General features: G+C 49.4%; 3 protein-coding genes across 3 annotated transcripts; 1 reads left to right on the forward strand and 2 right to left on the reverse strand.

Annotated features, from left to right (window-relative positions):
* Positions 1-756: 756 nt before the first annotated feature.
* Positions 757-1,552, forward strand: N0V96_005303 (uncharacterized protein; the record flags this gene model as incomplete). The annotated part of the gene is made up of 2 exons (XM_065757363.1): positions 757-764; positions 940-1,552. The coding sequence occupies 2 exons, from the start codon at positions 757-759 to the stop codon at positions 1,550-1,552; spliced, it is 621 nt and encodes a 206-aa protein (XP_065614132.1).
* A 110-nt stretch (positions 1,553-1,662) lies between these two features.
* On the reverse strand, positions 1,663-4,327 carry N0V96_005304 (uncharacterized protein; the record flags this gene model as incomplete). The annotated part of the gene is made up of 2 exons (XM_065757364.1): positions 1,663-3,089; positions 3,352-4,327. The coding sequence occupies 2 exons, from the start codon at positions 4,325-4,327 to the stop codon at positions 1,663-1,665; spliced, it is 2,403 nt and encodes an 800-aa protein (XP_065614133.1).
* Positions 4,328-19,421: 15,094 nt separating this feature from the next.
* Positions 19,422-19,874, reverse strand: N0V96_005305 (uncharacterized protein; the record flags this gene model as incomplete). Its single annotated transcript, XM_053198803.2, has 1 exon — positions 19,422-19,874. The coding sequence occupies one exon, from the start codon at positions 19,872-19,874 to the stop codon at positions 19,422-19,424; it is 453 nt and encodes a 150-aa protein (XP_053043727.2).
* Positions 19,875-27,869: the final 7,995 nt, after the last annotated feature.

The following is a 27,869-nucleotide window of genomic DNA, read 5'->3' on the forward strand; positions in this document are numbered from 1 at the left end:
TATCAACAGAAGTCTAAGTGGGTTTTCATCGTTTAGCGCTCGTCACGAGTTTACTTCCCAGTTCACCCATCTCTCATGCCCTATCCTAGCTCCCAGATAGTAAAAAAGCGGGACACGACCTCTCCTCGAGTTTCCTTCCCAGTCAATGCAGATAGCATCGTTCATAGCGCGGTTAGAGGAAGACCGCGCTCCGTTGGTTTCCGCAATTGGCCTCTTTGCCCTCATTCCCACAACTCATCATGGCCCTCAGGTTCGAATCGTCAATTGTCTTGTAGATATTCGAGAAGTGACCGTGACTTTTCACTTGGGGAATCAACCTTCCTTCTCCCTGCGTCGGGCTGATTGAGCCTGCATTTCGAGCAAACAGGAAAAGAAGCTTAATGTGGCCCAATGAGAAGGCATGGTTAAGTCAGAGTTCAAGTGCATCGAATAATTCAAGAGGAAGCGAGCGAAATGAGAGTAGGATAAACTTAAAAGAGAAAGAGAAATATAAGTATTGATCATATCAATTCCAGGGAAATTGAAGTCCAGCCCCAACTTATATGCAATCCCTTCGTCACTTCGGTCGATCTCCCGGCCACGTGAACGCAACCTAAGTAAGAGAAGGTCATAGGTGCGGGGTCGTGACCAACTGATTTGCAAGCAGTCGTCATTCCGGCAGCTTCAAACAGGCCTTGAGAGTCAAACAGAAAGGGATCACGAATGTAGAAAGTAAAGCCCGCTCTTTACACAGTACAATCTCTCTACTTTCGAAATATGTATCAGTCACAGATCACATTTACTTTGGATACAGTCTGTCCCTGGTGAGCATCTGATTCCATCAAAGCCTCATTTTATACCAGGAGCGAAAGTTAACTCTTCGAGGAAAGGACCTACATTGCTAAAAAGAGGTATCAAATCACAAACATGGATGCAATTTCGTGATCTGACAGTCAGCAGATTGACGGAAGCTCTCGACCAAGTCGCGACCGGCCCCAATGGCAAAGATGTTTCCTTCACCTTGGTCTTCCGTCCGTACCAGCTCTATCCAGACTTCCCACCAGAGCCGCAGGACAAGCGGCACTGGTACACGACAGCCAAGCATGATGCCTCCGACCAGAAGCAAGAAGTTTTTGAAGCGACAATGGGGGCCCTCGGATCCGCAGCCGGAATTAAGTTCTCCTTTGGGGGCACCATGTCCAACACGTTTCCATCGCATCGAATCATCCAGCACTTTCAGGAATCCAAGGATCAAAAGACAGCGAATCGACTAGTCGACGCGTTATACAGTCGCTACTTCGAACGCGAGCAGGATCAAAACTCCAAAGATGTGCTGGTTGACGCATGCGTTGAGGCCGGTATCTCGGAGGCGGAGGCGAAGTCGGTTGTGGATGATGAGAGTGAAGGGAAGATGGAGACGAGAAATATGATTCGAATGGCCGCCATGGATGGTGTTGATTCGGTACCGTATGTCATATTCGAGGGCCGTCGGAGGGATCTCACTCTCATCGGGGCCAAGGAGGTTAATGAGTATGTCAAGGCTTTGCAGACAATTATCAAAGAGAGCAAGTAAAGAAGTGGAGTATTAGAGTATTATATCTTTTTTTTTTGTTAATGGTGTGTAATCAGGCACCCAGCTGAAATGATTTTGGTCATGCATTCCACTTTGGTCGAGATCTTATCCTAGTACCGCTCCAAAATCCACTGTCGGCGGTCATCACTACTAATAGCCTCCAGGTTCTTCATCTCCTCCTCCTTGACTGTGATGTACCTCTCTATTAAGTCCTCACCAAGCAACTCGTTCATGACATCGTCCGCGCGGAGAGCTTTGAGCGCTTCTGGCAGGCCTGAGGGAAGCATTTGCTCAACGCCTAGCTCCTTCCTGTCATTCGGTGTCAAAGACGCAGGATCAACCTCGCAATCACCCCAGGTCATCTTCTCGCCTTCGATGACACCGTGTGTGCCTGCGCCCAGGAGTGCAGCGAGTGCGAGGTACGGATTTGCGATGCCGTCCATGCACTTGACCTCCCAGTGGCTGTTCTCAATCTTACGCAGCGGCGTCTCTCTGTTCTGGGTACCCCACGTTACCCAACGACCGCCGGCCCAGCAGCCGTCTTGAACTCTCTCGTAGCTGACGGGGTTGCTGTATGTGAAAGCCGTGATTGCGCGAAGGTGCCTCAAGATCCCGGAATAGAATGGGTTGTACGTCTCTGGCTTGGACCCTGCAGCGGAGTCGATTGACATGTGCACATGAGCTGCGGTGCCACAAGCTGTCGGGTATGGCTTTGGGTGAAGAGTCATCCTGTAGCCTTCTGCGGCGGCGATGCCTGAGATGACCTCACGTACGTAAAGCAATGTGTCGACTGCTTCAAGGGGAGGCGCCTGAGGAAGGATGACTTCGAACTGGCCGACCGCACTCTCAGGGTGCACTTGTTCGATGTAGATGCCGTCGGCGTCTAGCTCGGCCACAGCCTTCTCAATGACTTTGGCGAAGACAGGGTGATCCATCATGCGGGAGGTGGACCATGCGTGGCCGTCGTTGCTAAGAGTTTTGTACTTCTCGAAAGAGTTATCCACGCGCTCGAGGAGAACCAGCTCAATCTCGAACCCGAGACTGAAGGTCAACCCATGTCGGGCAGCTATCTCGATCACCCTTTGCAATAAGGATCGCGGGCAGAAGGGTACAGCAGAGCCGTCATACTCTCTGAAATCGCCGAAGACGCTGATATGACCTCCTCTGGGACCCTCCTGAAGTGAGGTGAAGTCGGGATGAAGGCGGTACTCTCCTGTGCCGGATGCCCCCGGAACCACGTGATCGTTCTGCAAGAGCCCGAGACTTGCTTTCGTAATACTTATGGAGAAGTCACCGTCTTCGTTCATTACAGAGAGAACTTTGCGCATTGGTATCGCGCGAACTCGAGGTGTTGCTGTCAGGTCGTTCCAGTAGATGCGGAGGTATTGAGGTGGCTTCTTGCCATCCAGGAAAGCTTCGAGTATATCAAGATCGCTTCTGCCTGACAGTCTCCTCGGGTTTGCAATTGTTTCATCGAAGCTGAACTCCAATCCGAGATGGTACACACGGTTGGAGTTGTTGAAGAGAATGTCTTTGACTAGTTGAGTTGCTTCCCGCCAGGTCATGTGCCCTTTGCGTGCATATTCAGACAGAACCTAGGTCATGTTAGCCATGACGGAAAGAAGACGCAACATATGTTATTACCGACCTTTTCCAAGACCTCGCGCACTTGAAGGATGGCGAGAAGGTAGGTTTCTGGGAACCAATGCCCATCAGTGCTCCACAATATCTTGGACCAGGGGCACAATTCTAAGATCTGCCGCACGGCAGTTTCCTGGCCATCCTACTTAGGAACGGACAAATCTCGCCAATATCTGTGTAGACGTTGGCATACACAGACGCCAAGTACCCGGCCTCTCTCATGAAGGGATAGCTGGCATGGAGGAGCACGATGGGAACCGTGGGATACTGGCGAATGAACTCCTGTAGATGTGATGGGGAGGCAGAAGTGAGAGTAATATCGTTGTCGCCGAGGCCAGTGTGAAATTGAATTGGCTTCTTGCCAGAGCCTGAAGCATTCCTGATGAGACAAGCCAATCTGTGCACCAAGTACTCATTAAGCCCACGGTGGTTGACACGGGTGAATGCCTTGTCGGTGCCTTTGGTATGTTTCTCGTGTATCTCCTCGAATACTTTGCGAGCCGCAGCAGCGTCTGGTCTCCTGGGAATACCCAAACCAGTGCGGTAGCAAATCACGGACTTGAAGCCAACGACTTCAGGATCGGCTATAGCCTCCACAATACTGTGATCAAACGCCTTCAATGCCTTTTCAAATACGGACCCGGCGTCTTTGGCGGTTCTTGGAGCATTCTCATCCGTGGGGAGATGGTTGTTGATGATGTCTGCCGCAATCTTCTCAATGCGCACAATCCTCTTAGCGGGGCTGCGGGTAAGGTCGCTGAAGTACGTGTAAGGATAGACCGCGTTCTCGCCATCTAAGCCGTCGTCGACCAGAACCGATTCAATTCCATTGAGGCATTCCGCGACCCACGCATCGTAGTCCTCGATACGTTTCGCCTCAATGGCATTCACGACGGCCTCCCAACTCGGCTCGCATCGCAGGATCTTGGAGAGCTGCTTGACGGCGCGCAAGTGGGCCAAACTGGTCAATGAGGCGTGGATTGCATCGCCGTGAGCTTCAGTTGTGATTGATAGAAGAGGGTAACGGCCAATTGCATCGAGATCTAGAAGAGGATGGGCATGATTGTCGATGATGGGCGTCGTCTGAATGGTGTGGCTAAGGAGTGCCTGGCCAGTCAGCTTCGCGGGATCCATCTTCGCGGAGAAAGACCACCAGAGAGGTCAGGATTGTAGCTTAGGTTGAAAAGAAATTCTGACAGCCTTTCAACCGCAAATTGATGGATGTAGTCCCAGACGAGATGGCGTTTGACCTGGTAATTTGGTTGCGCAGGTGTGAAGATGCAGCTGGCGGGAAAGGGAGGGAGGGGTAGGTGATCAAGCTGTGAAATGACGTGAGACCTTCTTATCGCTGCCGCCGGCGTGCTATGCCGATAGGAGAGTTCATGTCTTACAGCTTCGGGAATCCTCGCCTCCCTTTGGGTAGATCGCGAGGGGAAACAACCCAGCCCCATTTCACCCATTCGTAGATGTAAACTGGCCGACGTCACGGGCTGGAACGTGTAGTGGTGTTCGTCGGTTCAATAAGCTTCAAACCCCGCAATCAACGGATGCTAGGTGTCAGCTAGGGTCGACAATAAGACGAATCCGCCAGAAGTCCATGCTAAGAAAGCTATGAAGATGATGTTCAAGGTTTTCAAGATTGTCGTAGCCCTTTCTGTCAACGATGCCATTTCGCAGTCATTTAGACGCATCGCTGATGTCGATGAGTTCTCGACAGCCTTGAAGATTTAGTCTAATTGATTTCAAGGTGGTAACTACTAGGTTCCCTCCTACTTCAGCGTACTGCACAGGCCACCGGAGTACCGTACCGTTCGGGGCGGTTTTAATGTCGAGAAGTAGACTTTGGGCCGGCTCCGGCAACCGGCATAAACTTTCCCTCATCATCAACATTAACGGAGATGTTGAACTGCCACTCTTCTCAACCGTCGCCGAGGAGTGCGCAAGACACCTACCTGTGTTCCCCAACGCACGCAACTTTGGCGCCTACTTACTTTAGTTATCTACTTGCATGTAGGGCTTCGGAGCTAGCGGGGTTCAAAGAAATGGTATTTCAAGAAAAGCAGGCTGGACATATTCTCGCACAAGTCAGCGTGCCATAGAGCTGCGAGACATTTCGCCTGCAGAACATCCCAAGACGTTCACATCAGGCTGACCAACCGGAAACTGAAGTCTACCGTCCCCAAGAATCGAGTGAGACCACCTGCCTGCAACCGACCCGATCCACAACCAGCCTGCTTCAAGGATGACCAAAAATCTCAGATATCGCGCCTCGAAAGACTGGAGATCAGCATCCTCGTGCCTAAACGCCTGCACTGAGCCTTGCTGCTGATACCCCAGCCGCTGCGCCGGTTGCCACTAGGAACAGCCACTCTATTCAGCTTCTGCATGGCGACCATGTCTCATCACAACCGGACGCCGGCCTTGCTGGCCACTTTCTTGCAACTTTGCGGATAGCTTGGTCTCACGCGCCCGGCCGTAGTCAAAACCGGCGTAAGAACACTCTGATACTCGCCGCCCCTGCACTGCAATCCTCGACTCGATCGGGATCCTACTTCAACACCAAAAATGTCTGCTGGCAGTTTCTTCGAAGGAGCCGAACACTTCGCCTGGCCTATTTCTTGCACAATCCTCCTCCTCGTTTTTGTGCGCTTCTTCGCTCCGCCGGTGCGTCGACCTCCAAGCTACGCCCCGATTCGAAGGTTGGAATGAGGCTGACCCGTACAAATAGAAACCCCAATACGGACTGCCTCTCTCAGAAAGTCGCACAAAAAGACCTTTGAGCGAGATGGCGCTTCTGGAAGACAATGATGAACGCTCCGTAGTTTTGTCGGATAGAGGTGAGTGCCCTGTTGGAAGGACTGTGTCACAGATCTCGAGCTTTGCCCAAGATCACCTTATCAGGCCAAGATCTCACACAAACACCTCTGTTGATCGGGATTTGGGCAATGCTGATTACTACGTCGAGCAGAAGGATCTCTGCCTACAGAACTTCCTTCGAGCACTGATGGTATTGTCTCATCAGGGATGTCCCAAACGCACCCACCCGAAGCAACTTCTTCTCCTCTTAGCTCCTCTGTTAGCGATGATTCACTCGAGGAAAAAATCATCCAGGCGCTTCGTAAGACCGAGGATGACAAAGACTTTCTGCCGGCCGACATTATCGACGCCTTGACATCTAGAAGTATTGTCGAGGAAGAGCTCGAGGCACATGTGACAAGTGATCAACTATCATCCCTTGTAGCCTATGTCACGAACCCAAATCAACCTGCTCGGCGACTGTTTCTTACTCTGGTTGTCTGCGATGATCTGAAGCGACTTCAAGATCTAGCCAATGCTCCTCAAAAGTTTCATGACAATGACCTGCCCGTCAAAGTTGTGAGAAGCCCTAACACAAATGGGTACTTCATGGAAAGCATCGATGGCGGCAAAAAGTGGCCTCTATTCGCGAGCCGCCGGAAGCTGACTCTCGACAGTTTCTTTCACAGTCAATGGCAATTTCTTGCACCTGTCTTTGCTGCCAATTGCTTTCGTCATAAACTTCACCCTTCCTGCCCTCTTCCTTTCATCGTGAAGATCAACCACCAAAAGGCGGGATTTTTCAGTTCCGTGTTTGAAGTGGTGATCCATGATGCACATCAGAAGGTACTGCCCTTGGTAAAGGTTCTTGCCCTGTCGAGACGTACTTCATTCGCTTACAATTAATCAAAGGTTACGGGGAAGCAGATTCGTGTCGCCTCGAAGGAGATGAGAATCGGGATGGACTCATACTATGAGAAAGAGGCGGATATTCTGGAAACGATACGCAATATTGACAACCCGCATCTCATTAAACCTTTAGCGGCATATCGAAGAGGTGATCTCAGGGGCTTCCTTTTCCCCTGGGGGGAGGGTGGCAACCTGAAAGAATTCTGGGGCTCTCAAGAAAAATTGCGACCTGTGCCTGTCAGAGACCGTCATCTTGTTCTTTGGGTTCTACGACAACTACAAGGGATCTGCGGATCCATCAGTGCTTTGCACGAAAGGAACTGCCGACACGGAGATCTGAAGCCCGAGAACATTCTTCATTTCCTCGAAACCGGCAGCAATGGTGTTCTCAGAGTCGCCGACGTAGGTCTCGCTAGATTCCATCTCGATGATACCAGAAATCGGAACCAGCCGACGAATACCATGACTGGCACTGTCCGTTATGAGCCTCCGGAGTTCGGGCTTACTGAGCAAATCTCCCGACTCTACGATGTGTGGTCACTGGGTTGCGTCTTCCTCGAATTTCTCATCTGGGTGCTTTATGGCAACAGTAAATTGAGGGACTTTAACAGGGCCAGCATCGAAGAGAAATTCTGGAGCAAGGATGATGAAGGCTACCATCAGCATCGTGAGGTCAAGCGTTGGATTTCTCGCATGTCGAAGGACCTTCGGCGAAACGACATTACTTCCAGCACTGCGCTGAAAGACGTATTGGGAGCTAATCGACTTTAACATGCTAGTACCTGAAGTCGAAGGCCGGACAAACTCTCTAAAACTGTACGAAAGGCTGCGGAGTATCTTTGAACAAGCTCAAGCACAGGAAGACTATCTGCTGGATCCTACTCTCTGGAATCGCATCAGCACTAGCGCAGTCCCCGCTGAACACAGGCGCTTTAACCTGGAAGTTCCTGACCAACGACCTCTCCGAGGTCGCGCACCCACGGGTCAAAAACCACAACCTGCGCTTCTCGAGCGCGCACCGGACGTGCCCATACCAGACACTCCTGTGATTGTTGAACCCAATGCTGAACCGAGCAAGGTCAACATGCAAGTTCCGATTCTTAATGCTCAAGAAGTAAGAAAATCCTGGCATGATACTACATAGCAGTCTCCATAAGAATTGATGCTAATGAGATACTTCGTGCACAGTATGTGAGTGTCAGATCTTTGTGACGGTTAATTCCGTGCGGTCTCTCGGTATCTTTCATACTAACTCCAGTCATTCCAGAACGTAAGTGCTTTCTAGTTGACATCAAAATCCTTGATGTTTCCCTTCAGGTCATGCTAATCAGTCGAATTTACTCATTTCTAACCCCGCGATAGATGGTAAGTCTCTCTAACATCCCTGAAGCGATTTGTAGCTAACGATATGTAGCGTGTAAGCCTTATGAAAACCCCATATTCTAGGCATCCTGCTCCAGCTAATTTTCACCAGCAACTTGACAACTTCCGAGACGTGTGGGAGTTGCAGAGTGATAGCGATTTTGCTAGTGAATTCTATCGCAAATCTGCATCGCCTCCACCGACCCCCCAAGGTTCCATACTCTGCAGCAATTGCAAGGGGTATGATGTCTGGACGCCGATGTTTTTTATTTGTGAACGACTTGTAGATATCAAAACCAGATCTCAGACTTGCGAGCTATGCGCCCTTTTAGTGCAGAGTGCTGAACTTCTTGGCATGGAAGATGGCCACGAATTGAAGTGTCGAAGAGAAGGCTCATCGTTGAAGATTGATCCCGATGGCCCCACCATTTTGAGTCTTTATGTAAACCCAGGTAAGTATCGGAAGGAAATCATTCGCATTGTTGACAGAAGATACCTGCTCACTAGAATCAACAATAGCGACCGACGGCTCTATACCTCCGCATGCACAGATAGGCTTTCCTACCCTACCGGAAACAGGCTCCCCTGAGCAATTTGTTCTGCTGAATGAGTGGCTACGCGTGTGTGACGAACAACACAGTCATGCCGTCGATGATCGTACCGAGTTGCCCACTCGCCTTCTTGATGTTGGAATAGACCCGAACTCTACTATCCGTCTCTGCGACGGGAAGTCTCTTCCACTCGAACGATACACTGCTCTGAGTCACTGCTGGGGAGTAAATTCTCAAGCTCAAGTTCGTACCCTGAAGGAGAATATCGATGTCTTCCGCGAGCAGATTGACTTCGGCATTCTCCCAAAGAGTTTCCAAGACGCGGTTAAGATCACGAGAGCCTTGGGACTACGATACCTATGGATTGATTCACTCTGCATTATCCAGAATGATAAGCAGGACTGGGCTTTCGAGGCCACACGCATGGAACATGTCTTCAGCTCTGCTTACTGTACCATTGCAGCCACGGCAGCGTCTTCTTCGGCTGAAGGCTTCTTGCGACAGAAAGCAAACCATCCATTCGTAACATTGGAGGGATCCAGCGGTGTCTTTACCTTCGTGCGCAAGTCGATCGATGACTTCCACCAAGATGTCGAACAAGCTGTTCTCAACCAGCGCGGATGGGTGTTACAAGAGAGGGCATTATCGCGCCGAACACTTCACTTCACAGCATCTCAGGTATATTGGGAATGCGGGAAGGGCGTTCATTGCGAGAGTTTGATGAAACTTTCTAAGTAAGTCCTGAATATTTGGCTTTTGAATTCTTAATAGCTGACATTGATCCAACAAGCCGACAAGCTGCCCTTCTCGGGGACTCTGATTTCCCCAAATCAGCCTTAGAGTACTTCAAAGGAGGCCGAATTGTGACATTTCAAACCCTCTATCAGATGTATTCCCGGCTCGCATTCACAGTACCGAGCGATCGGTCCATTGGAATCAAGGGTCTGGAAGAGAGGCTGGTCAAGGACTTTCTTACCAAAGGAGGATTTGGAATTTTCGACGAATACCTTCAACGAAGTCTTCTTTGGCAGAAAGCTCCTGATGCGTCACTCGACAGAATCTCATACCCTCCAGATAGGCGAGTCCCCTCCTGGTCCTGGATGGCATATCAAGGCCCAATAACCTATCTTGAGGCTCCCTTCGAACATATCAACTGGACCAAAGATATTGTCACGCCTTTCAACACTGACAGCGGGAAGAAAACTCATTGGGAAGTCTCCGAGGGGAGTGAGATCCCTCTCCTTCGCGGAGTTGCAAGCCGCATCAGCTTGGATGCCGTCGAACTCCTCAAAAGAGTCAGATTCGACGAGTCGAAGCCGCATACGATAGACCACTTAAGATGCATCATCATTGGGAAGGAAAAGACAGAGGGTTTGACCCGGGAGCCAGAACATTATGTTCTCGTGCTTATGAGGCTATCTGGAGAACAAGGTGGCCGATATGAACGCGTTGGCGTAGGAAGATTACTGGCCGAACACATCCTACTGCGAGAGCCGCAGCTCAACGTCGAGGTGCAGTAGTTTTCCAAGAATTCTTTCATAGAATCTCGTGCTTCTTACCTATGACACTTGTCTCAAAACAGGGTGTTTTTTTTTCTTTCGTTGTCTGATCATCTTTCTGCTGACCTTATTCTATCAAACAAGTATTTGACTTTCAGCTGGCCATCATCTTGTGTGTGTATGCGATGCGTTAATATTTATGTGAAGAAGCGATTTTGAAAACATGAATCGAAAGGCTTGGGCCAGGCATCACTGATTCTTGTCGATGCCGACGGCCGCCGTTGCATTCTTGGTGTGAAATAGATAAGATAGTTCAATTCGTTAAATTCCATCTCCTTCGATTTCTACTGAGTCCCCGTCGGAATCATTTGTCCTTTCTCTTAGGCTGTCTAGCCTGTGTTCTCGATAGTTGCGAGTATCCAGCTCGCGCAGTCTGCGCTGTTCCATATTGCTTTGATGGATCTCTCGGAGCCAAATGCTAATAGATCGAACATTCAAGAATTATACATGTACTAACATGAAGCATCAGCATCCGCGTCCTCAGAGACTTGCAGTCTTGCACTTCATGGGCCGAATTCACATACCAGAGTAATCCTACAGTCGGTATTTACTTGCTTTCAGCATCGAGCTTTCGGACGGAGCCCTCTGACTATCGACTCGAACCGTGTAGATATTATGCCGCATCTCTACGGTATAACTGCCGCTGGGTAGTCGTCTCTCTAGCGCCCGTAGCAATTGAGAAGAGCTCGTGAGATTCGAGTGAATTTGCAATTCTACAGGTTCTTGCTGATCGTAGTGACCTGATTCAAAATCCTTGACAGATGTGTATTGCGGCATTGTATCACTGAGCTTTTTATTCAGAGCTTGTACTGTTCCTTGCTGGCTTCTTGATTGCAATCTCCAGTGAGCAGCTGTGGTGTTTAAATCTAGACGCTCGCGACAGCATTCAAAGATGTGGAGGAAGTTACCGAGAAAAGCCCAATCTCCCAGCCTTAGAATTTTGTGAATACCGCCGCGTCAGGCGGCAAGCGAGTGTCATTGTGACTGAAATAGACATATCAAATTCGGAGAGTTGCCTGACGGGGGCGCTGGGGCTGTGCTCGCGTGCGTGATCATTTGCTGGCCTCAGCTGGCATAGCCTGACCTGACCAAGGAAGATCGGAGGTATGGCTTCGGTGGTTTCTGATTCATGGTCGCAATGATGTTTGACTGGCTGCAAGCAGCGATTGCCCAGGCTACACTAGATCGAGTGATGTGGTGTTGGTCCCGTATGCAGGCTATGGCGAACCACCTCGACGCTCAGCCCCAAGCCTCCCGCTGCACAGGACCTCCCTTAGACGCCTACTAGGCTTTCCGGATACCTGCAGGGGGCTTAGCCTCTAGTAGTCTCGGTGACATGAGAAAAGGTGGTGTAGCATCAGATCTGCTTATTGGGTATTGCCAGTGTAACTCGAGGTAGGCTAGGAGGAGAGAACACTACAAGAAGCCCGAGTATCACGGTAAATAGGGCTGTGCCATTCCATCCATTTTGATCGATCGGAATGTCTCAGTAACACACATCATATTGGTACAGGAATGAGTACGTGGTGTATGATAATTTAAGTCCAGCGTCGCTCAAGGCGACTGGCGAAATGGGAGCTGCGGGGTCTAGCACCGACATCTGGTCTAACACCTACTTACCTGTTGACTCAACCATCAATAATAATTTTCGCGCATGATTTGCCCAGCTGCCTGCTAGCTGTCATATCAAGGTCATCAGCATAGACCCTGCAATCATCGTACGAGACAGATTTGAATTTGTTCCTGTTCACTTGATTGTTCCACTTCCAATAGCTTGTCCGTCGTGAGGTACCTCTAAGGATGGATCCTACAAAACGAGCAGGCATTGACCGAGAGCTTTTGGGCCTCGCCGAATCCCCGATTCCAAACGGACCAACATCTGAAATAACAACTTCGAATCAGATTAAGGCACCACAGCTCGGACGTTCCGATTCGACTTCCAGAAACTCACAAGTGGGAACAAAAGACTCTAGTCAAAGCGGCCCACTCCTCCCATGGCGCATCAATGTCACCGATGAAGACGTTACTGAAACGCGTCACGAAGAGGCGGCAGGAAATTCCCAGCTCATCTACGGAGAGAAGCAGAACCCAGCGTCATTTAGAGGCGGCTCATCCGATGCTGGAGCTTCTAACTGCAGCTTTCTGAGTATTGTGCCTGTGCAGGATATGGGCCATTCAGATTACATTGCGTGGGAGTCATCGGAGGTGGCGAATGATGGTATAAGGACCCAGGCATCACAGTCTACCCATGCTACACCGCGGCCTCAGGACAACACCAACGACGACGCCGATGTTCAGACCATGAGCGACGCTATGTTTGCCGCCAGCATAACTTCTGCGTCGGAAGACAAAGGCTTTTTGCCTCTCGATGCACTCCGCCGAATCGTAACTCCGTCGGCCGTACAGAGGCTTTTGGGGCATGCATTCCCCCATTTCAAACCCAAAGTCATCAATAGCTGGGTATCCAGTATCAGTGGCAAGCCAGATGAGGTCAAGACCCAGCCACGACGACGCAAGATATTTGCTATACTGATTCTAATGGAGCAAGTCAAGTTAATCGAAGACTTCATTAAACACAACATTGACGACAGCTTTTTACCTCTGGAAATAAAACGGAACCCCCGTCACAAACCTGTCATCCAACTTCAGAAGAAAGACGGTACAATCTTGAGTTGTTTTAACCATTGGCGTACCAAGCACATCAACAACTTTGTTCAATGCCAGGAGGCCATTTGCACACCATTTTTTAAACTCCCAGGCGATGACATGCACTACTACGAGATCACATCAAAAACAATCCTGCCATTCCAAGAATATGACTTAGTTCGAATTGGCGGCTATGGAAGCGTTAGAAAAGTCAGAATCCACCACGCGCATTATAGCCGCGATACTATTTCCAAGGCAAGTCACGACCTTTGGCCTTACAACTACGCTTGTTTTCTCATTCTTCCTTAGGACCGAGGGAAAGTCCTCCGGCATTTCGCGGTCAAGCAACTTCATCTTGAAACTCATGAAGAGTATGCGAGAGAAGTGGAGCTTTTTGAAAGACTAGGAGTAGGATCAAGAGGGGCAGACCCCGACCATTTAATCCAGCTTCAGCTCACCTACAAATATGGCCAGTCTTACTACCTGGTATTTCCCTGGGCAGATGGTAACCTGAAGGAGTTCTGGAGCAGAAATGTTGCCAACCCAGGTAACAAAGCTGAGACCGTCTGGTTCCTCAGCCAATGTTCAGGCCTTGTCCGCGCTCTTCGAAGAATTCATAATCTGAGGACCATGTCCAAAGAAGACAACTATATCCCTGTTTCAAACGACCCAAACGCATTGCTTGATGACAAACACTGGGGCCGGCATGGCGACATCAAGCCAGAAAACATTCTTTGGTTCAAGAAATACGAAGAGTCGCATCGCAACTTTCTTGTAATCTCCGATTTTGGGTTAACTCGATTCAACAGTGTCGATTCCAGATCTCAAGTCGCTTATGACGCACTCAGGGGCTTCTCGGGGTCCTATCGGCCTCCCGACGTGGATCTGAAAAGAACCATATCGCAGAGGTATGATATCTGGTCCCTGGGTTGCGTCTTCCTCGAATTCGTATCGTGGTTTCTTGTCGGCGACGATCGAACACAAAACGATTTTACAGATGCTCGGATCCAAGAAGACGGATTGCATACTGGGTCGAGGATTCTTGTTGAAGATAAGTTCTTTAACTTTAATCCAAGTAAAGATGATGCACCCTCGACGGCTCATGTGAAGACATCCGTCACTGATGTAAGTGGTCCTAACGAGGCCGTCGCGCTCCTGGGGATACATACCTTCCGCAATCTTACTAAATATTGTTAGTGGATTGATAACCTACATCATCAGAAGAGCTGTGCTGAGCCCGTGCACGAACTGCTGAACCTCATTCAGTACACAATGCTTGTGCCAGATGCTAAAGAGAGATGGGCTTGCTCGAGGATACAGCCTGTGATTAACGACTTGATCCGGAAGAGCAAACGTGACGCAGCTTACGCTACTACTGGGACTGACGGCGTGTCCGATCCATTGAGATTTCCCTGCATGTCTGTGGAATCTCCTGCTGTATGTAATCAGCCCGACAACATTTGCCACATTGTGAATGACACCGGAGAGCAGGAGGGAAAAAGACCGAGTTCGCCTGCCACTCCTGACAAGGCCATCCGGAGGGATAGATCTCTATCTCTTTCGCCGGCAGCAGCCATCAGCAGCAGGGAACGTAAGCCGTCAGAAACAAACGACCGCACGAAACGACCGCCAGTCATGCCAGCGGGCTCCCCCATTCAATCATCTTACTTCTCTCGTTCAGTTACTAAACCTAGTTCCACGCCGGCCTCCGAGGAGAAGAGTGTTGCGAGGTCGGTGAGGTTGTCGTCATTTAGTACGGAAGATTCCACACAATCGATCATGAGTGTGTCAGAGGCGGCATCAAGTTTTGCGAGTACACCAAACACTTCCCCATTCCCTAGTCAGCCGGCTGAAGATTGCTTTGATGTACTCGAACAAGACTTGGTTTTAAGGCAAAAAGAAGCCCGTGAAGGCATGGCAAGTGAAGAAATATCAATACAACGGCGTACAGAAGCCATTGCATTGACAGAAACATGAGTGGATGGGAAAGTCTCCTGCGATGCACGCACAGAGGCAACAACTCATATATTCCGAGAGCCCTGAAGACGAGTATAGCTTGCGGATGCATGGTAACGCCTGTTGATTCCGATGTAGTGCACCATCTTAATTGGGCGTTCAAGCCAAATCATAGACATTGATTAATTACATACAAAAGTCCCTCCAAGTGTATCCAACACGTTGTATTCAAAAGTCTACAATGTCGGCGAGTTGTCACCGACTGATGGCAAGTTGGTAGCCGGCGTGTCCGTATTCCAGTTCAGAATGCCTCCCTCACCGAAGGCGAAGTCATTTTCGATCTGCGTAAACAGGAATTGATTCGCTTCTTCAGTGGACCATGACCACGGAGGCTCGGATGCTAGTAGCGTATCGAGTCCATCCTCGCCATCATGCTCAGCCGGGATATGGTTGAGGCCACCCACTACCACCGGACCGGTATTGACATCCTGCATACTGTCGAGTCCAGGTGCGAAAGAGAGATCGTCTTGCATCCGTAGTTGCGCCGCCGTAGATCGATCCAGATATTGGAAAAACAACTGCAGCACCCACATCCTAACCTCCCACGTTTTTTGTAGCTCTTGAAGGCCCAGAAGACAAATCTTCGCTCTATGCTCAATGATTGACCTTCCGGCGCCGTTCGAAGAACGAAGATGGACCGTATGAATACAGAGCGTATTGAAAAGGTTTGTTATGACGTGTATTTGTCCATGACGTAGATTCCCCTCCAATAGCATATCCTCGATGATGCGGGAGTTCCTTGCCGCGGCCTGGAGGGCGATCTGCCCGTCCACTTCTTTACTTTCTTCAGCACTTCCAATGCAACCTGATCTGTACAATAGGATGAGAAGATTGTTGTATGCCAGGTGCAACATACTGGCATGAAAGCCCGCCGCATCGCCAAAGTCACTATGCGCCAACGACATGACTGTAGGCAATTGCTGTCTCCATCTCACGAGGTCGTCTCTCATTTGAGACCGATCACTCGGGGATAGTGACTTGCTGGGGAGGTATCCGCTATGAACGATCTTCCCCAGTACTCTAGAGAGTTGAGCAATGCTGATGAAGTACGAGATGTACTCTTGGGCTTTGTAACTCGGCAACTTTGAGTCAAACGCACGCTCGAAGTCAAGTTCCTCTAATGGCTCAATATCACAATCTTCGTCTCGAATCCGGTTTGGCAGGCCCAATGCTGCAGCACACTGCCTTTCGCGTATGTATATGGCCCACCATAAGCGCCTAGAAAGTCTCTCCGTCCTCTTCTCGGTTATAGCGGATTTCGAGGAACGGTGAAGCGCCTTCGTCTGAGCGAGACTGATGGCTGCGCCCAGCCAGTGCCGAGCATCTTTCTCCAGCAACAAGCCAGCCCTCCAAAAGCTCATAAGAAACAAAGCTTGGGTGACTGTAAACTTTTTTGGCTCGAACTCCACGTCGTAAATGTCCTTTGCGCGATTGTAGAACACCCACTTGGCAACATGACGGCCTCCGAGTCCAATGGCTGGTAGAGCATCTTCCTTGCAGTGTATGACAGCTATGAAGAGGATCGCGTGTAGTAGCAGAGGGGATAAAGTGCCATCTTTGAAGCTCGTCCAAACGTCTAACTCATCCACGACAGGAAAGCATGGGTGAAACCATTGGAAGTACGCCTTCAGCAACGTTTCCACGGCTGGCACAGGTGGAAATGAAAAGACGCCTTCTGCTTTTAAAGAACGAACCCTCGACTTTCTACGCTCTACTTCCCATTCCGGCAGTAAATTCTCAGCTCTTACAGCGTGAGGAACGGCATGCAGAAACCTCAAGTTTTCTGGTGGTGATGTACCGGCTGTTGGCGGCGTTGGATTACTGTTGGTGACATACCGTATTGAGGATGACTCGCCGAGGAATACGGAGCTGTCCTCCTCCTGTCTGTTGTTTGGTGCCAATGATGGTGACTGAGGTTGTACTGTGATGCATTGCTGATCGCCCGACCCTTCTACCTCCCCATATCTTGCAAGATCGGCAAGTGCTTGAGATGCGGCAAAGTGCTCATCATTCCCAGTCGCCACTGACTCATTAAGGAGACTTGTATCGATGAAAGAAGGTGACGACCCGGCCTGATCTAGCCCGCTTTGGTCGCCTGGCTTTGCGTTTCGCCGTGATGGACGCGGATGCTTGCCCCGTCTCGACTCACGAAGCTCACAAGGCGTGTCGGCTGTTGTGCAATTGCGACAAGGCCTTTGCTCGGTTACATTACACTTGACGCGTCGCGCATTGCAAGCCTGACATGCCTGGCGCGCTCTCCTGCGGAGGTTTGTCATAGCCGCCAGCCGAAAGGTAACAAATCTTGCTGAGCACGACTGTGTTAAGCCGTGAAGAGTCGCCAAGTATTAAACCACTCTCGTTTCCTCTGGCGCTCAAATAGGTACCCCAAGATGCCCCCCGCAGTATTTGGGCTCTCATAAGATGTTGTCCGAAGATGTTGAGGTGTGCAGGTGGTCATGTAGCCGCGACTGATTTCTTGGTATAGCCGAGTGCGGGGGCCTTCAGATGCGCCAATGACATCACTATGCCTGCGATTCGGTTATATGGAATTACATAACCGATGCCTTCCAGACCCCATCCATGCTTGCTTCGTTTTGATCATTGACTTTCACCTTGCTCTGCTGTACTTTAGGTACGCATATCAATAATCATATTAATTCTTTAGCTTTATGAGAGACACAGTCGAGAGAGTCTCAGGGCAACATGGCCACGAAATTGTCTCCACAACTCAAGTGCTTGTCTCGGAGACTTCGAGCTCCCAAACTTGCCAGGGGATTCTCATTCACAGCCGAGAATCGGGGTACATACGAAAGTACAATTGCCAATCTAAACATTGACCAGAACACCAGAGTGATATATCAAGGTAAGAAAAGTGATAATGTGTTAATGCATTGAATTGTTCTCAGGCTCTTGGGGTTTGCTAGCTCACTATCATGTAGGATTTACTGGTAAAGCAGTGCGTACCATGCATTGGCGAAATCAATGTGGCTACTATGGAGCTGACATTGAATGATACTAGGCCACCAAAAATGCAAGAGACACGATGGAATATGGCACGCAGATTGTTGGGGGCGTCTCCCCCGGGAAGGGCGGTCAGGATCACCTCGGACTACCCGTGTTTGACACAGTACAAGAAGTACGAAATCCTCAATATCCTCCCAGCCATGTGCTTCAGCTGACGAGGTACTGTCCACAGGCCGTAAAGAATGTGAAGCCACACGCAAGCGCAGTCTTTGTTCCTGCCCAATTTGCAGCAGGGGCTATCATTGAAGCAATCGAGGCTGAGATTCCGCTCGTCGTTTCGGTCGCTGAACATGTGCCCCTTCACGATATGGCTAGGGTTCAAGAGATTCTCCGAACGCAAAGTAGAACTCGGCTTGTGGGGCCCAATTGCCCCGGGATCATCGCACCCGACCAATGCCGCATTGGCATCATGCCGTACAAGCAGTACACAAAAGGTGTTGTTGGGATTGTTTCCAAAAGCGGAACACTCAGTTACGAAGCTGTAGGGGCCACAACCAAAGCTGGACTTGGACAGAGTATCGTTGTTGGAATGGGAGGAGATATGATGCCAGGTGAGCAGAAACCTCCACTAAACATACCTCTTGATTTTTTTCTGATCTGATGTGTAAGGGACTACACTTTTGGACGGGCTCAAGTTATTCTTTGCACATGAAGAGACCAAGGGAATCATCGTCATTGGCGAGATTGGCGGCGAAGCTGAGCTAAAAGCAGCGGAGGCCATAAGAGATTACAGAAAGTTGACGCCTAACCCAAAGCCAATCATTGCAATGGTCGCCGGGAGAACGGCGCCGCAAGGAAAAACGATGGGTCATGCTGGTGCTATTCTTTCACCGAGAGATGTGCCTGCCGATATTAAAGCAAAGGCACTCGAGGAGGCGGGTGCAATCGTTGTGCCGCACCCGGGAGTCATGGGCAATGAGATGAGAAGGCTTATTAATCTGCAGCTATAGCTTAAATTTCGAAAAGTGATGAGAAAAGCTACTCGATATACTTGCAATGTTATACAATTATTAGTACTTACCTCCGGTGTCTCATCTGATTTATCATTTCATACCTCAACGTAAAGATGATTGTAACTGATCGCCAATACTGATAAGAGTTTCTCTTTGCACGATAACATGAACATTCAACTGGGTTTGATTGCTTTAAGCGTAGTTGGACAACGCCTGGTTGTCTTTTCATCCGCCGCTTCAGGTAACTCAAAGGCAACTAGGTATCAAAACACTTCTGTTCGAAGGCAACGCCGTTTTCCCCATGACTTTAAGAAAGAAAGCAAACTCTTGTAGCGAAATCTCCGTTCCAAGTGGTATCATGTGTGCTGTGGCAGTCATCCTGCCCTTTCAAGGCTGACTAATTGTGTCGAAATCAAGAGACTTGCCCCTGATGATGGCTGCCCTCACCGTGGTCTGGATCATCAGGCCCAGGTTGCATGCCTTCGTGCTTGACCTTTCGATACTTCCACTTACTGATGGCACGTCGTGGACTCATAGCCTTCTTGAACTTGGTCCAGGTCCCATCCTTTTTCGCCGCCGCCGGTGGCAGCTCGTACTCGCAGTCTTCAAAGGGATTCTCTCTGTGATCGTGGCCATGCTCACGATCCCAATCCCGCGCAGCCTGCTCATTTTGCTCTCTAAAATCTTCTCCAAATGGGTTGCTCTCAGCATATGAGTAATCGTCGTCATCAAACGGGCTCGCCGTTCGCCGCCGGAATGTGGGGCTACGCAGGGATGGGGTGGCGGATCTCGGCAGCCAGGAGAATCGCCGTTGAGCGTCCGCGACCGGCGGTGTAGGCTCTGGAATAATTGTGGTAGTCATCATGGTGTTGATTGTGTGTCTCCTCGTCGGTGCCGGCTAGAAGGATATCACAGTCAGTTTGGATATTCAAATGGTGCACTGGCATTTGTCGAGTCATACAGGTGTTGAGATCTGAGCTTGAGAAAAGGCGGTGCTTTTCTCGTCAATGTCCATTGATGGGCCCCTCATTTTGTCGTCGTGGTCGCACTCGTAACCGTTGAGCATCGTGCCAATATTCAGAAGCAGAGAACAGTGAAAACGAATTTGCGTCGTCCAACGTGCGCAGACAATGAATATCGTAGGCTTTCTTTTCTGTGCGCCTGGCACTCGTGAAGTGCCTCTGATCACGTCGAAGAGAAAGCTGGGGGCGGGGGACCGGAGGGCGCGAGCGGATATGGCCAGCCACGTTTATGTATGTACGGAAAACAATGTTTCAAGGGATGCCGAGTCATTGATCTCATGTTCTAGGCTTCATTTGGCTTTTCATTCGATTTTGTTGCATGGAACACCATAAATGATGGGTCTTTCTTCCTCCAAGGGAGGGGTAAAACCCAGTGTGTCTCCTCAAACATGAGACGCAAATCGTTGATGCGCTTTAGGGCCTCTGGGTCGCCGGCGGTGCTATCATGTTACTACCAATGCACTGTGTGATCGCCTGGAAAGCGGGATGGTTATGGAGACAAGTTCGTGGGGAAATCCATGTTGGCAAGACTTTGTTGGCACTGAGCAAATGGTGGAAGCGGGAGTAGTTCCTATTCCCAGCCGTGTCATCCGGGATGGTCCCATCCGCTCCGGAGGCGATCAGTAAGGTGTCTGTGGGGCCGCCCCCGACTTACATGGGCAACCCATCCAAACATCCGGCGCTGCCAGCTGTCGATCACGGGCTAGTTCCGGTCGCAGACCACACTCGCCTGGCGAGAACTGGGACTATCGTGGCATGAAATCCCATTCTCTTTTTCTCTCCAACCTCCTCCTCTGGTTCGCATGATTAACTCTAAACAACAGCGCAAGTCGTTGACATTGCACAGCCACGTTTGGCTGGAACCCAAGCTCGGATGCGTTCTGCATATCAACCATTGTCCGTTCTCCAAAGGAAGAAGACCGTTTCGACAGGAAGATCATGCAGGAGAACGCAATCGACGGAAAAGAAGGAATCTAGAAGCCGCCTGATTCGTTCAACTACCGCCATGCATAGCAACTCTGACGCAAAGATGGGAATCTGCCAGTCTCCATCTACCCCGGCACTCCCGATCTAGTCTGTGCGCTGACGAACATCCACATCTATCCGTAGACGGATAGCGAAGATCACGGACCCTTTTCATCAGTGCAACTCTGTCTAGGAGCTAGTCAAGCTAGTGGATTTTACCTGTTCGCTTGATTCTCTTACCCGTGTCACCTCACAAACCCACTGACCGAAACGCCAAAGCGACCAATATTCGACAGCCTCCCCCGGTCATTCCGGAAATTTTCGGCGATCATGAAGCAGCCTCACGAGTCACCTAGGACCCCCTTTTAAAGGAAGGAAAAAAACCCTTCCAGACCCCCTGCTCGTTGCCCCCTTCACACCCTCTTCCACAACAAGTTGCCCTCCTCAAAACAAAGACAGATAGCATAGTTTGCAATAAAGAAGCGTCCTGGTTCAACAATTTGCAACTTCTTCCCTCCATGAGATAGGCTCTATCCTAAGTTTTCAGACAATATGCCATTCAGGAAACACGAACGCATAGCGGACAAGTCGTTCGAAGACAATACGGCCTCAACATATGCCGGCGGCAATAGCAACGAGAGAATCTCTAATGAAAGGGCCTCGAATGAAAGCGACATCGAAGCTGGCGTTCAAGTCAAGCCTGCCGGACTTCACCAGAAGCAGCCAACGGACAGCATCAGTGGACATCAAATCTTTTACATCTTTGGACTCGACGGTATTGGTGCCGCGGTTCTCTCGGGGGGCATAAATTTTGCAATCGCTTACGGTAAGGCCCCGCAACACTTTGCTGAGCTTAAGCTTTTGGCGAACCAAGCAGCAACGTGAGAGTTTACTGACACGACCCATGCAGGCATGTACTCAACTCAGAACATCGCGCGCAATCCCATTCGCCTATTTCAGTTGCCCAACACACTAGCTGGGGATGCAGTAGTGACCATGATCATCCAAACGACAATGACGTGGTTCATCGAACTTTTTCTCGCCAACCGCGACATGAAGAATGGGAGCGTCCGCCCAATAGGCTTCATCGAAGAACCTTCGCAGCCCTTCATGCGGTGGTTCATGATGCTTAATCTAGAAGACACGAGACACACCAAGAGCAGACTTTCGGTGTTTGTTGAACACCTGATTCGAATCGGCTTGATTTTTGTTGTTTCATTCTTCCTGCTCTGGCCAGCGTCAGTCGGGATTTTGACCGTTATCGGAACCCGGGGATCAGGGAATGATTGGGACTGGTATTTTCAGTCCAAGTGGGCGCCCGAAGCCTTCAAAGGGATCCTTGGAGGACTTCTCGGTCTTCTCACAACCCCGGCCATGGCTTCATTCTGGCTTGTCAAGGAAGGTTGGAGCTTGAAGAGGGGCGGGACTTTGTTGAGTTGACGGATGAGTTTTCCAGACGACTTTGGAACAGGGAATCAGCTTGGCGTTTGACGGAATAGAAAATTTCTACTCACATCAAACAATTACAGCGACGCACATCGGCGTATAATGACTCGCTACAATGAACTGTAACTTGTGAGAAGAAATATCCGACGGGGGAGGTGGATGAACCCCCAACCGACTCGACATGCGGTTCTCCCGGTAGCTATTCCTGGCCTGCACAAGTTCGTCCCTAGTTTCCAACCCTAAAGCCTAAAGACTATAGGTGTGAAAGATGTTTCAGCGAAATGGTCCATTGGCTTAATCCTGTACATTATTCATTGCCCAAACGAAATAAACGCAGCGTATTTCAGTTAAAAGAAAAACCAAAATACATAATCAGGAATTTATATGCTAGATAGAGGTTCCTCATAATTGCATCGTAAGCTATTTCAATAGCATGAGTTTATTGTACTGCCTGCGGACTTTGGAGACATGGAGACCCAAAGATTCAACCCAACCCATATCTGATCGTAGCCCCAACACTTGCCAAAGTGATGCTTTCGTCCCACTTCAATGCATACGCCCTTGATTTTAGACCGGGCTCTTCCAAGTCTCATGAAAAATGCGAGAAAGGTTCTGCAGGTATGAGTATGTTTTCTTGTCAAGCTACGCACGTCGGATCGTTCGTTACCTCGGGTTGACTGTAGTACTGCAGCAATCAGACGTAAACTCACAGATTACTTTGGATTTGACTTCTTTCGCACAACACAACCAGCAGAGACTTCTTAGACATCTCTTTACTTAATGTAGAAGTCAATCCGGCTGAGTACTAGACCATTCCAGCCAACTCTTCTTCTATAGTTGATAGCCAAAGCAACAAAATACTTCAATATTCAATGCTACCAAAGATTAAACAGATCGGCAAACACACATTTGCATATTAATACCCCAGTACCTAGTCATAGGTAGCCTTTCGGACTTTTTATGGTGAGCGTTTGACAATGGTAACAGCGCCAATGATCACATTGGGGACAGTGTGTGTCTGTATGCTCGTTACATGGGCCAAAAGAACAATTGGACTAAAACTGTCAGCTACTAACAAGCTTCAAATAAACTACAAGCTTTGTTGACTTACACAATACCATACTTTGAAGTATGAAGTGAATTTTCCATGGTTCTGCTTCGTCCCTTCCAATGGTTTTTCCGGAGATGCTGCGAAGTTGTCAGCATACTCAAGGTATATTAACCAAGACCTAAGCAAAGTAAACCCTACCTTTAATCATTTGTAACCCACCTCTTGGGCTCTGAATGTATGGAGTCTGCGGGTTCTTGTGTGAACTGTGCACTGATTCATCTGTTTCGACTGAATTGCGATGCCATGATGCAAAAACGGTGTAGGCTTCGGACACTGTCCCTGGCACTGCTTGAGTGCTCGAGTCACAGACAACCAGCTGCTTTGGCTCTTCCGAGTTTCTCTCGACTGGAAAATAACAGGCCATGTCGTTCATAATGTCTTCGGCAGTAACCATAAGGGCCAAAGGCTGGCCTGGAAATGTCGCAACCACCATCCCGGCAAAAGACGAGCCTCTGGACAGCCATGTCCCCGATGTTCCCTCCGCTGCATGTCAGTCAGTTAAGTCTTCCATCAATCAAGATCTAAAAGCACCTAATGGTTTCGACAGCTGTAGTTTACGAACTACCAGCTTTTCCTCCGCAAAAGGCATCGTGGTCGTTCCTGGCAATAGTTTGACGTCGTGCGCTTCTCCTGGGCCTAGAAGAAGGGATAAATGGCCAGCTTCCAGCGTTTCGTTAGAGATATAGTGTGTGATCTCAACATTTGGAATCCACGAAGACACATTCTTGAGAGTCGATAGAAGATCTGATTTAAGAAGTGCATAGTCGGCTGGTCGAGTGGGTAAAGTTTTGTTGCTTAGCACAGGAATGCGTTCCTTGCAAAGCCTGACTCCTGCGATGTCTTCTAAACAGTGCCATTTGGTTATGGTTTTAGGACTTCTTCTTCCAAGAATTGTTCCCATGTCTTGAGTTCCAACAACTTCATCTTTTGCAGGCGAATCGGGCTCCACATGTTCGTCGTAGTTCAAGAAGTGGTCCCATTCTGAAACTTCTGTCTCGTCGCCATTTGAACTCGGTCCATTCTTTCCATCACGGCTTGAGCTAGGCGAGAGCTCGCTCCCAGATTCGCTGTCGGAATCAGAGTAATCGTCTGTTCCATTCGCAGCCTGAAATCCATGCCTGTAGTCCCCAATGTAACTATCGAGCTTCATGGAACACTCCGTATCTTCTTGCGTTAACGTGGTGGGGCTGTTATTCTCTTTCTCTGCCCATAGGCAATCTAGTAAACCGTGAGAAGTTGTTATTGCGATTGGGCGTCTTGGGTCTGTGTCGTTGGTGGATAATAGCCCTCCTATTCGAGATATACGCTGCTCAGCTATTCTTCCGTCTTTAATAAAGGTCGCACAGCAAAGTAAGCCACACGCTGACTGGGGCCTGTACGAGTCTATCGGTGATTCCATATGATACAGTATGGTGCCACCCGCATAAACGATCCCTACGTGTTGCTCGATGTCGGAAAGAATTTGGGGAAGTGGAACAACTGCATGGATAGCGGAGAATCTAGGCGCCATCTCGTGAATCTCTATCGCTTTCTTCATAAAGATCTCGGGGAGCAGCCGGTGCCGCATCAGACGGCGAACTTTATTGCGACAGGATTTGCTGCCACAGAGTATCCACACGCAAGGTGACACTGTAACCATGCCTGAAAAAAAATTATGCTGATGACCTGACATCCGGAGCTCGGGATAGATTATTCTCCTTGAAGAGTCTATCCGCTTCAATCGGTTTGTTGCCTTCGCCTGCTCTGAAACCATTGCCGTAACAACTGTCTCGAGGTCCAGCTGCAATTGGGCCCGAATGGGGGTCCACATGGATGAAAGCTTTGGCGGAACAGGAATATGGTCTTCGTCGGCATACCAAATTGTTGTGTTCGGATACCGCCATAAATGGGGAGAGCTTACTGGCAGTGTGTAACTTGGGGTGATCTCGTCTGTTTGTATTTGAGAGAGGCCCTGCTGGGTCTGATTGTCACTGGTAACTGTTAAGTTATTGTCGATGATAGAGACCGACGTAGGTGGGGTAGACTGCGCCGTTGGCGGAAGCAGCGTCTCAGGCCGTGGTGGCGGTGTAGACCGAACAGCTCTGTCTCTCTTAAATTCTTCTGAAAATCCAGTCGTGAGGTCCTCGTTGGTTCTTGAATTGGGTGAAACAGTATTCGTGGGTGTCGATATGCCATGGCTGGTCATATTCGTCCGCTGTCGTTTGGTCTCCCGGTCACACCAGTGATCTCCTGTGGCGACGATCTCGTCATCATCATCGTCGCACAGTGCAGAGATCTCCGCTCCAGGAACAGTATGCATTTCTCCTGGAGGTAGAATGCGCTGAGCTTGTCAAAATGGACAGAGCTTGAGTTTCGAGCCATAGATGCAACAGCTTCCGCCTTATTCTGTTTGCATGTGTATATGATTCTTGACTTGTTCTCGAATATCTGGTCAACAGCATATGGCATAACGTTAGGCTTTTGCTCTCACTGCAGAGCTGCCAATCACCTGCACTTCGCCCGAAAGGCAGACTGCAGGCTTTCTGACAGCTGGATAAGGGGGCGGTGCAGGAGCACTGTAAAGCCAATCAGTGCCGTCGATTTGATGTCTTCACTGCACTCAGCCTGATTGTCTTAGCCCCCGTGTGTACATGTTCAAGCAATGAAACGTGGTCCAACAGAAACCTTGATCTTGGGTCCACATCTTGGAGTTTAATATCTCAATCTAAACTACATTTAATGTCCATTGTCGGCCTGACCGAGCCCAGAAACTTGTCAACCATAGCTCCTGTCATATTCATGTCCACGTCCTTTACCATCGGTCTGTTTCTTACTCTCAGACTCGCCCAGGATTTCACATCGAAGCCGGTATATATCCATCCGGGATGGCTTTCGGAAAAACGGCGAGAGGTGACCCCAATGATACTGAAATCTGCAAGCGAGTTTGGCCAGCATTAGCAGACAAAGTCTACCTTTCTGGTCAATATATGACACTGGCAGCCTGCGTCAAGAATGTCATCACTCCGTCAGAAGAAGCCGTAAAACAAGTTTTGCCGGCAAACAATAACATCGACACAATTGAGACAGTTGTGGGCTCTGTCAGACGGTCAGACCAAATGCCTGTGGAGGATGTTGTGAAAGCATTCAGTCTCAAAACTGCAAATCCAGGAAACCAGAATCGAGAAGTGATGAAAGTTGTTTCCGTGGCCGCATCTCTCGAATCAATGACGAGTATCCAAGTCTTGCCGGATTCAAATATACATGAACACTCAGCGGTGTTATGGGAGTGCGGAGCATCGCTGAAAGATACCCTGTCTAAATTTTATAACGGAGTGCTGAACCCGGACTTGCAACACGGAACCCTAACCTCGCATCTCACGATAAGGTCCCTAGTCAAATTTCACGGCTATACGGTCGTGTGGACAGACTTTCTGAATCAGCATCTGCGTATCGACGAGGAATCGAGGCTTGTCTGGGTCTTTCAACACAAAATATGGCTCTCTTCGCAAGTGGGCCGATCGGATTGTTCCGTACCACAATCTGTGCTGCTCGAAGCGCTGGATACACTCAATGTACTTTTCCCTCCAAACGATGACCACACCAGACGATTTCTACAAAGGCGAGAACAAGAATTTTACAGCTTGGGTTATTGTGGCAGAGTCCCAAGCACCGACCTAAAGAAGTACGCCATCTGGGGAACGAAGATGGACCGGCTTTTGAGCGTCGCAAAAGGCCCAAGAAGAGGGATTTGGCAATTTCTCCCTACTCCAGATCGATTCAATGTCTTGGAGTCAGCCAACTTCGTGATTGCGTGTGTGGCGCTCGTGTTTTCGATTGTGGGATTCGTGTTGGGGCTGGTGTCCATTATCTACGCAAAGTTGTCGTATCAGATCGGGCGGGAGTCTATTGACATATCGAAGGTGTCTCTTGATGTGTCCAATGAGTCTCTGGACTTGACAAGGCTGCAGTACCTTTTGTCAGTTGCACAGGCTTGTTCAGATCCTGATCAAGCGCGATTATTGCCAGACTTTTGTTCGGCGGAGGCCTAGAACCAGATGTGGTAGAGATGCCTTGTGGTTGTATTCATACAAAGCCATTAGTGCCAGAACCCTTTCGGAAACACAAACCCATCTGAACACACTTTGGGTATTTTATGTTCAACGGCGCACGTAGGGAGTTGAAGTGCAAGACACATGAGATGTGATGAAGAACAGCAGGAGTCAATTGGGTTACAGCACAGGAAGTCCTCATGATCATGTTCATTGCGACAGCTCGCTCATTTGCGGATTATATACACTTATTACAACATCTCTCCTATACACAATACCCTAGTCGC

This window comes from Colletotrichum fioriniae, assembly GCF_027942845.1.
Source record: "Colletotrichum fioriniae strain IMI 355084 chromosome Unknown scaffold_5, whole genome shotgun sequence".
Classification (NCBI taxonomy): domain Eukaryota; kingdom Fungi; phylum Ascomycota; class Sordariomycetes; order Glomerellales; family Glomerellaceae; genus Colletotrichum; species Colletotrichum fioriniae.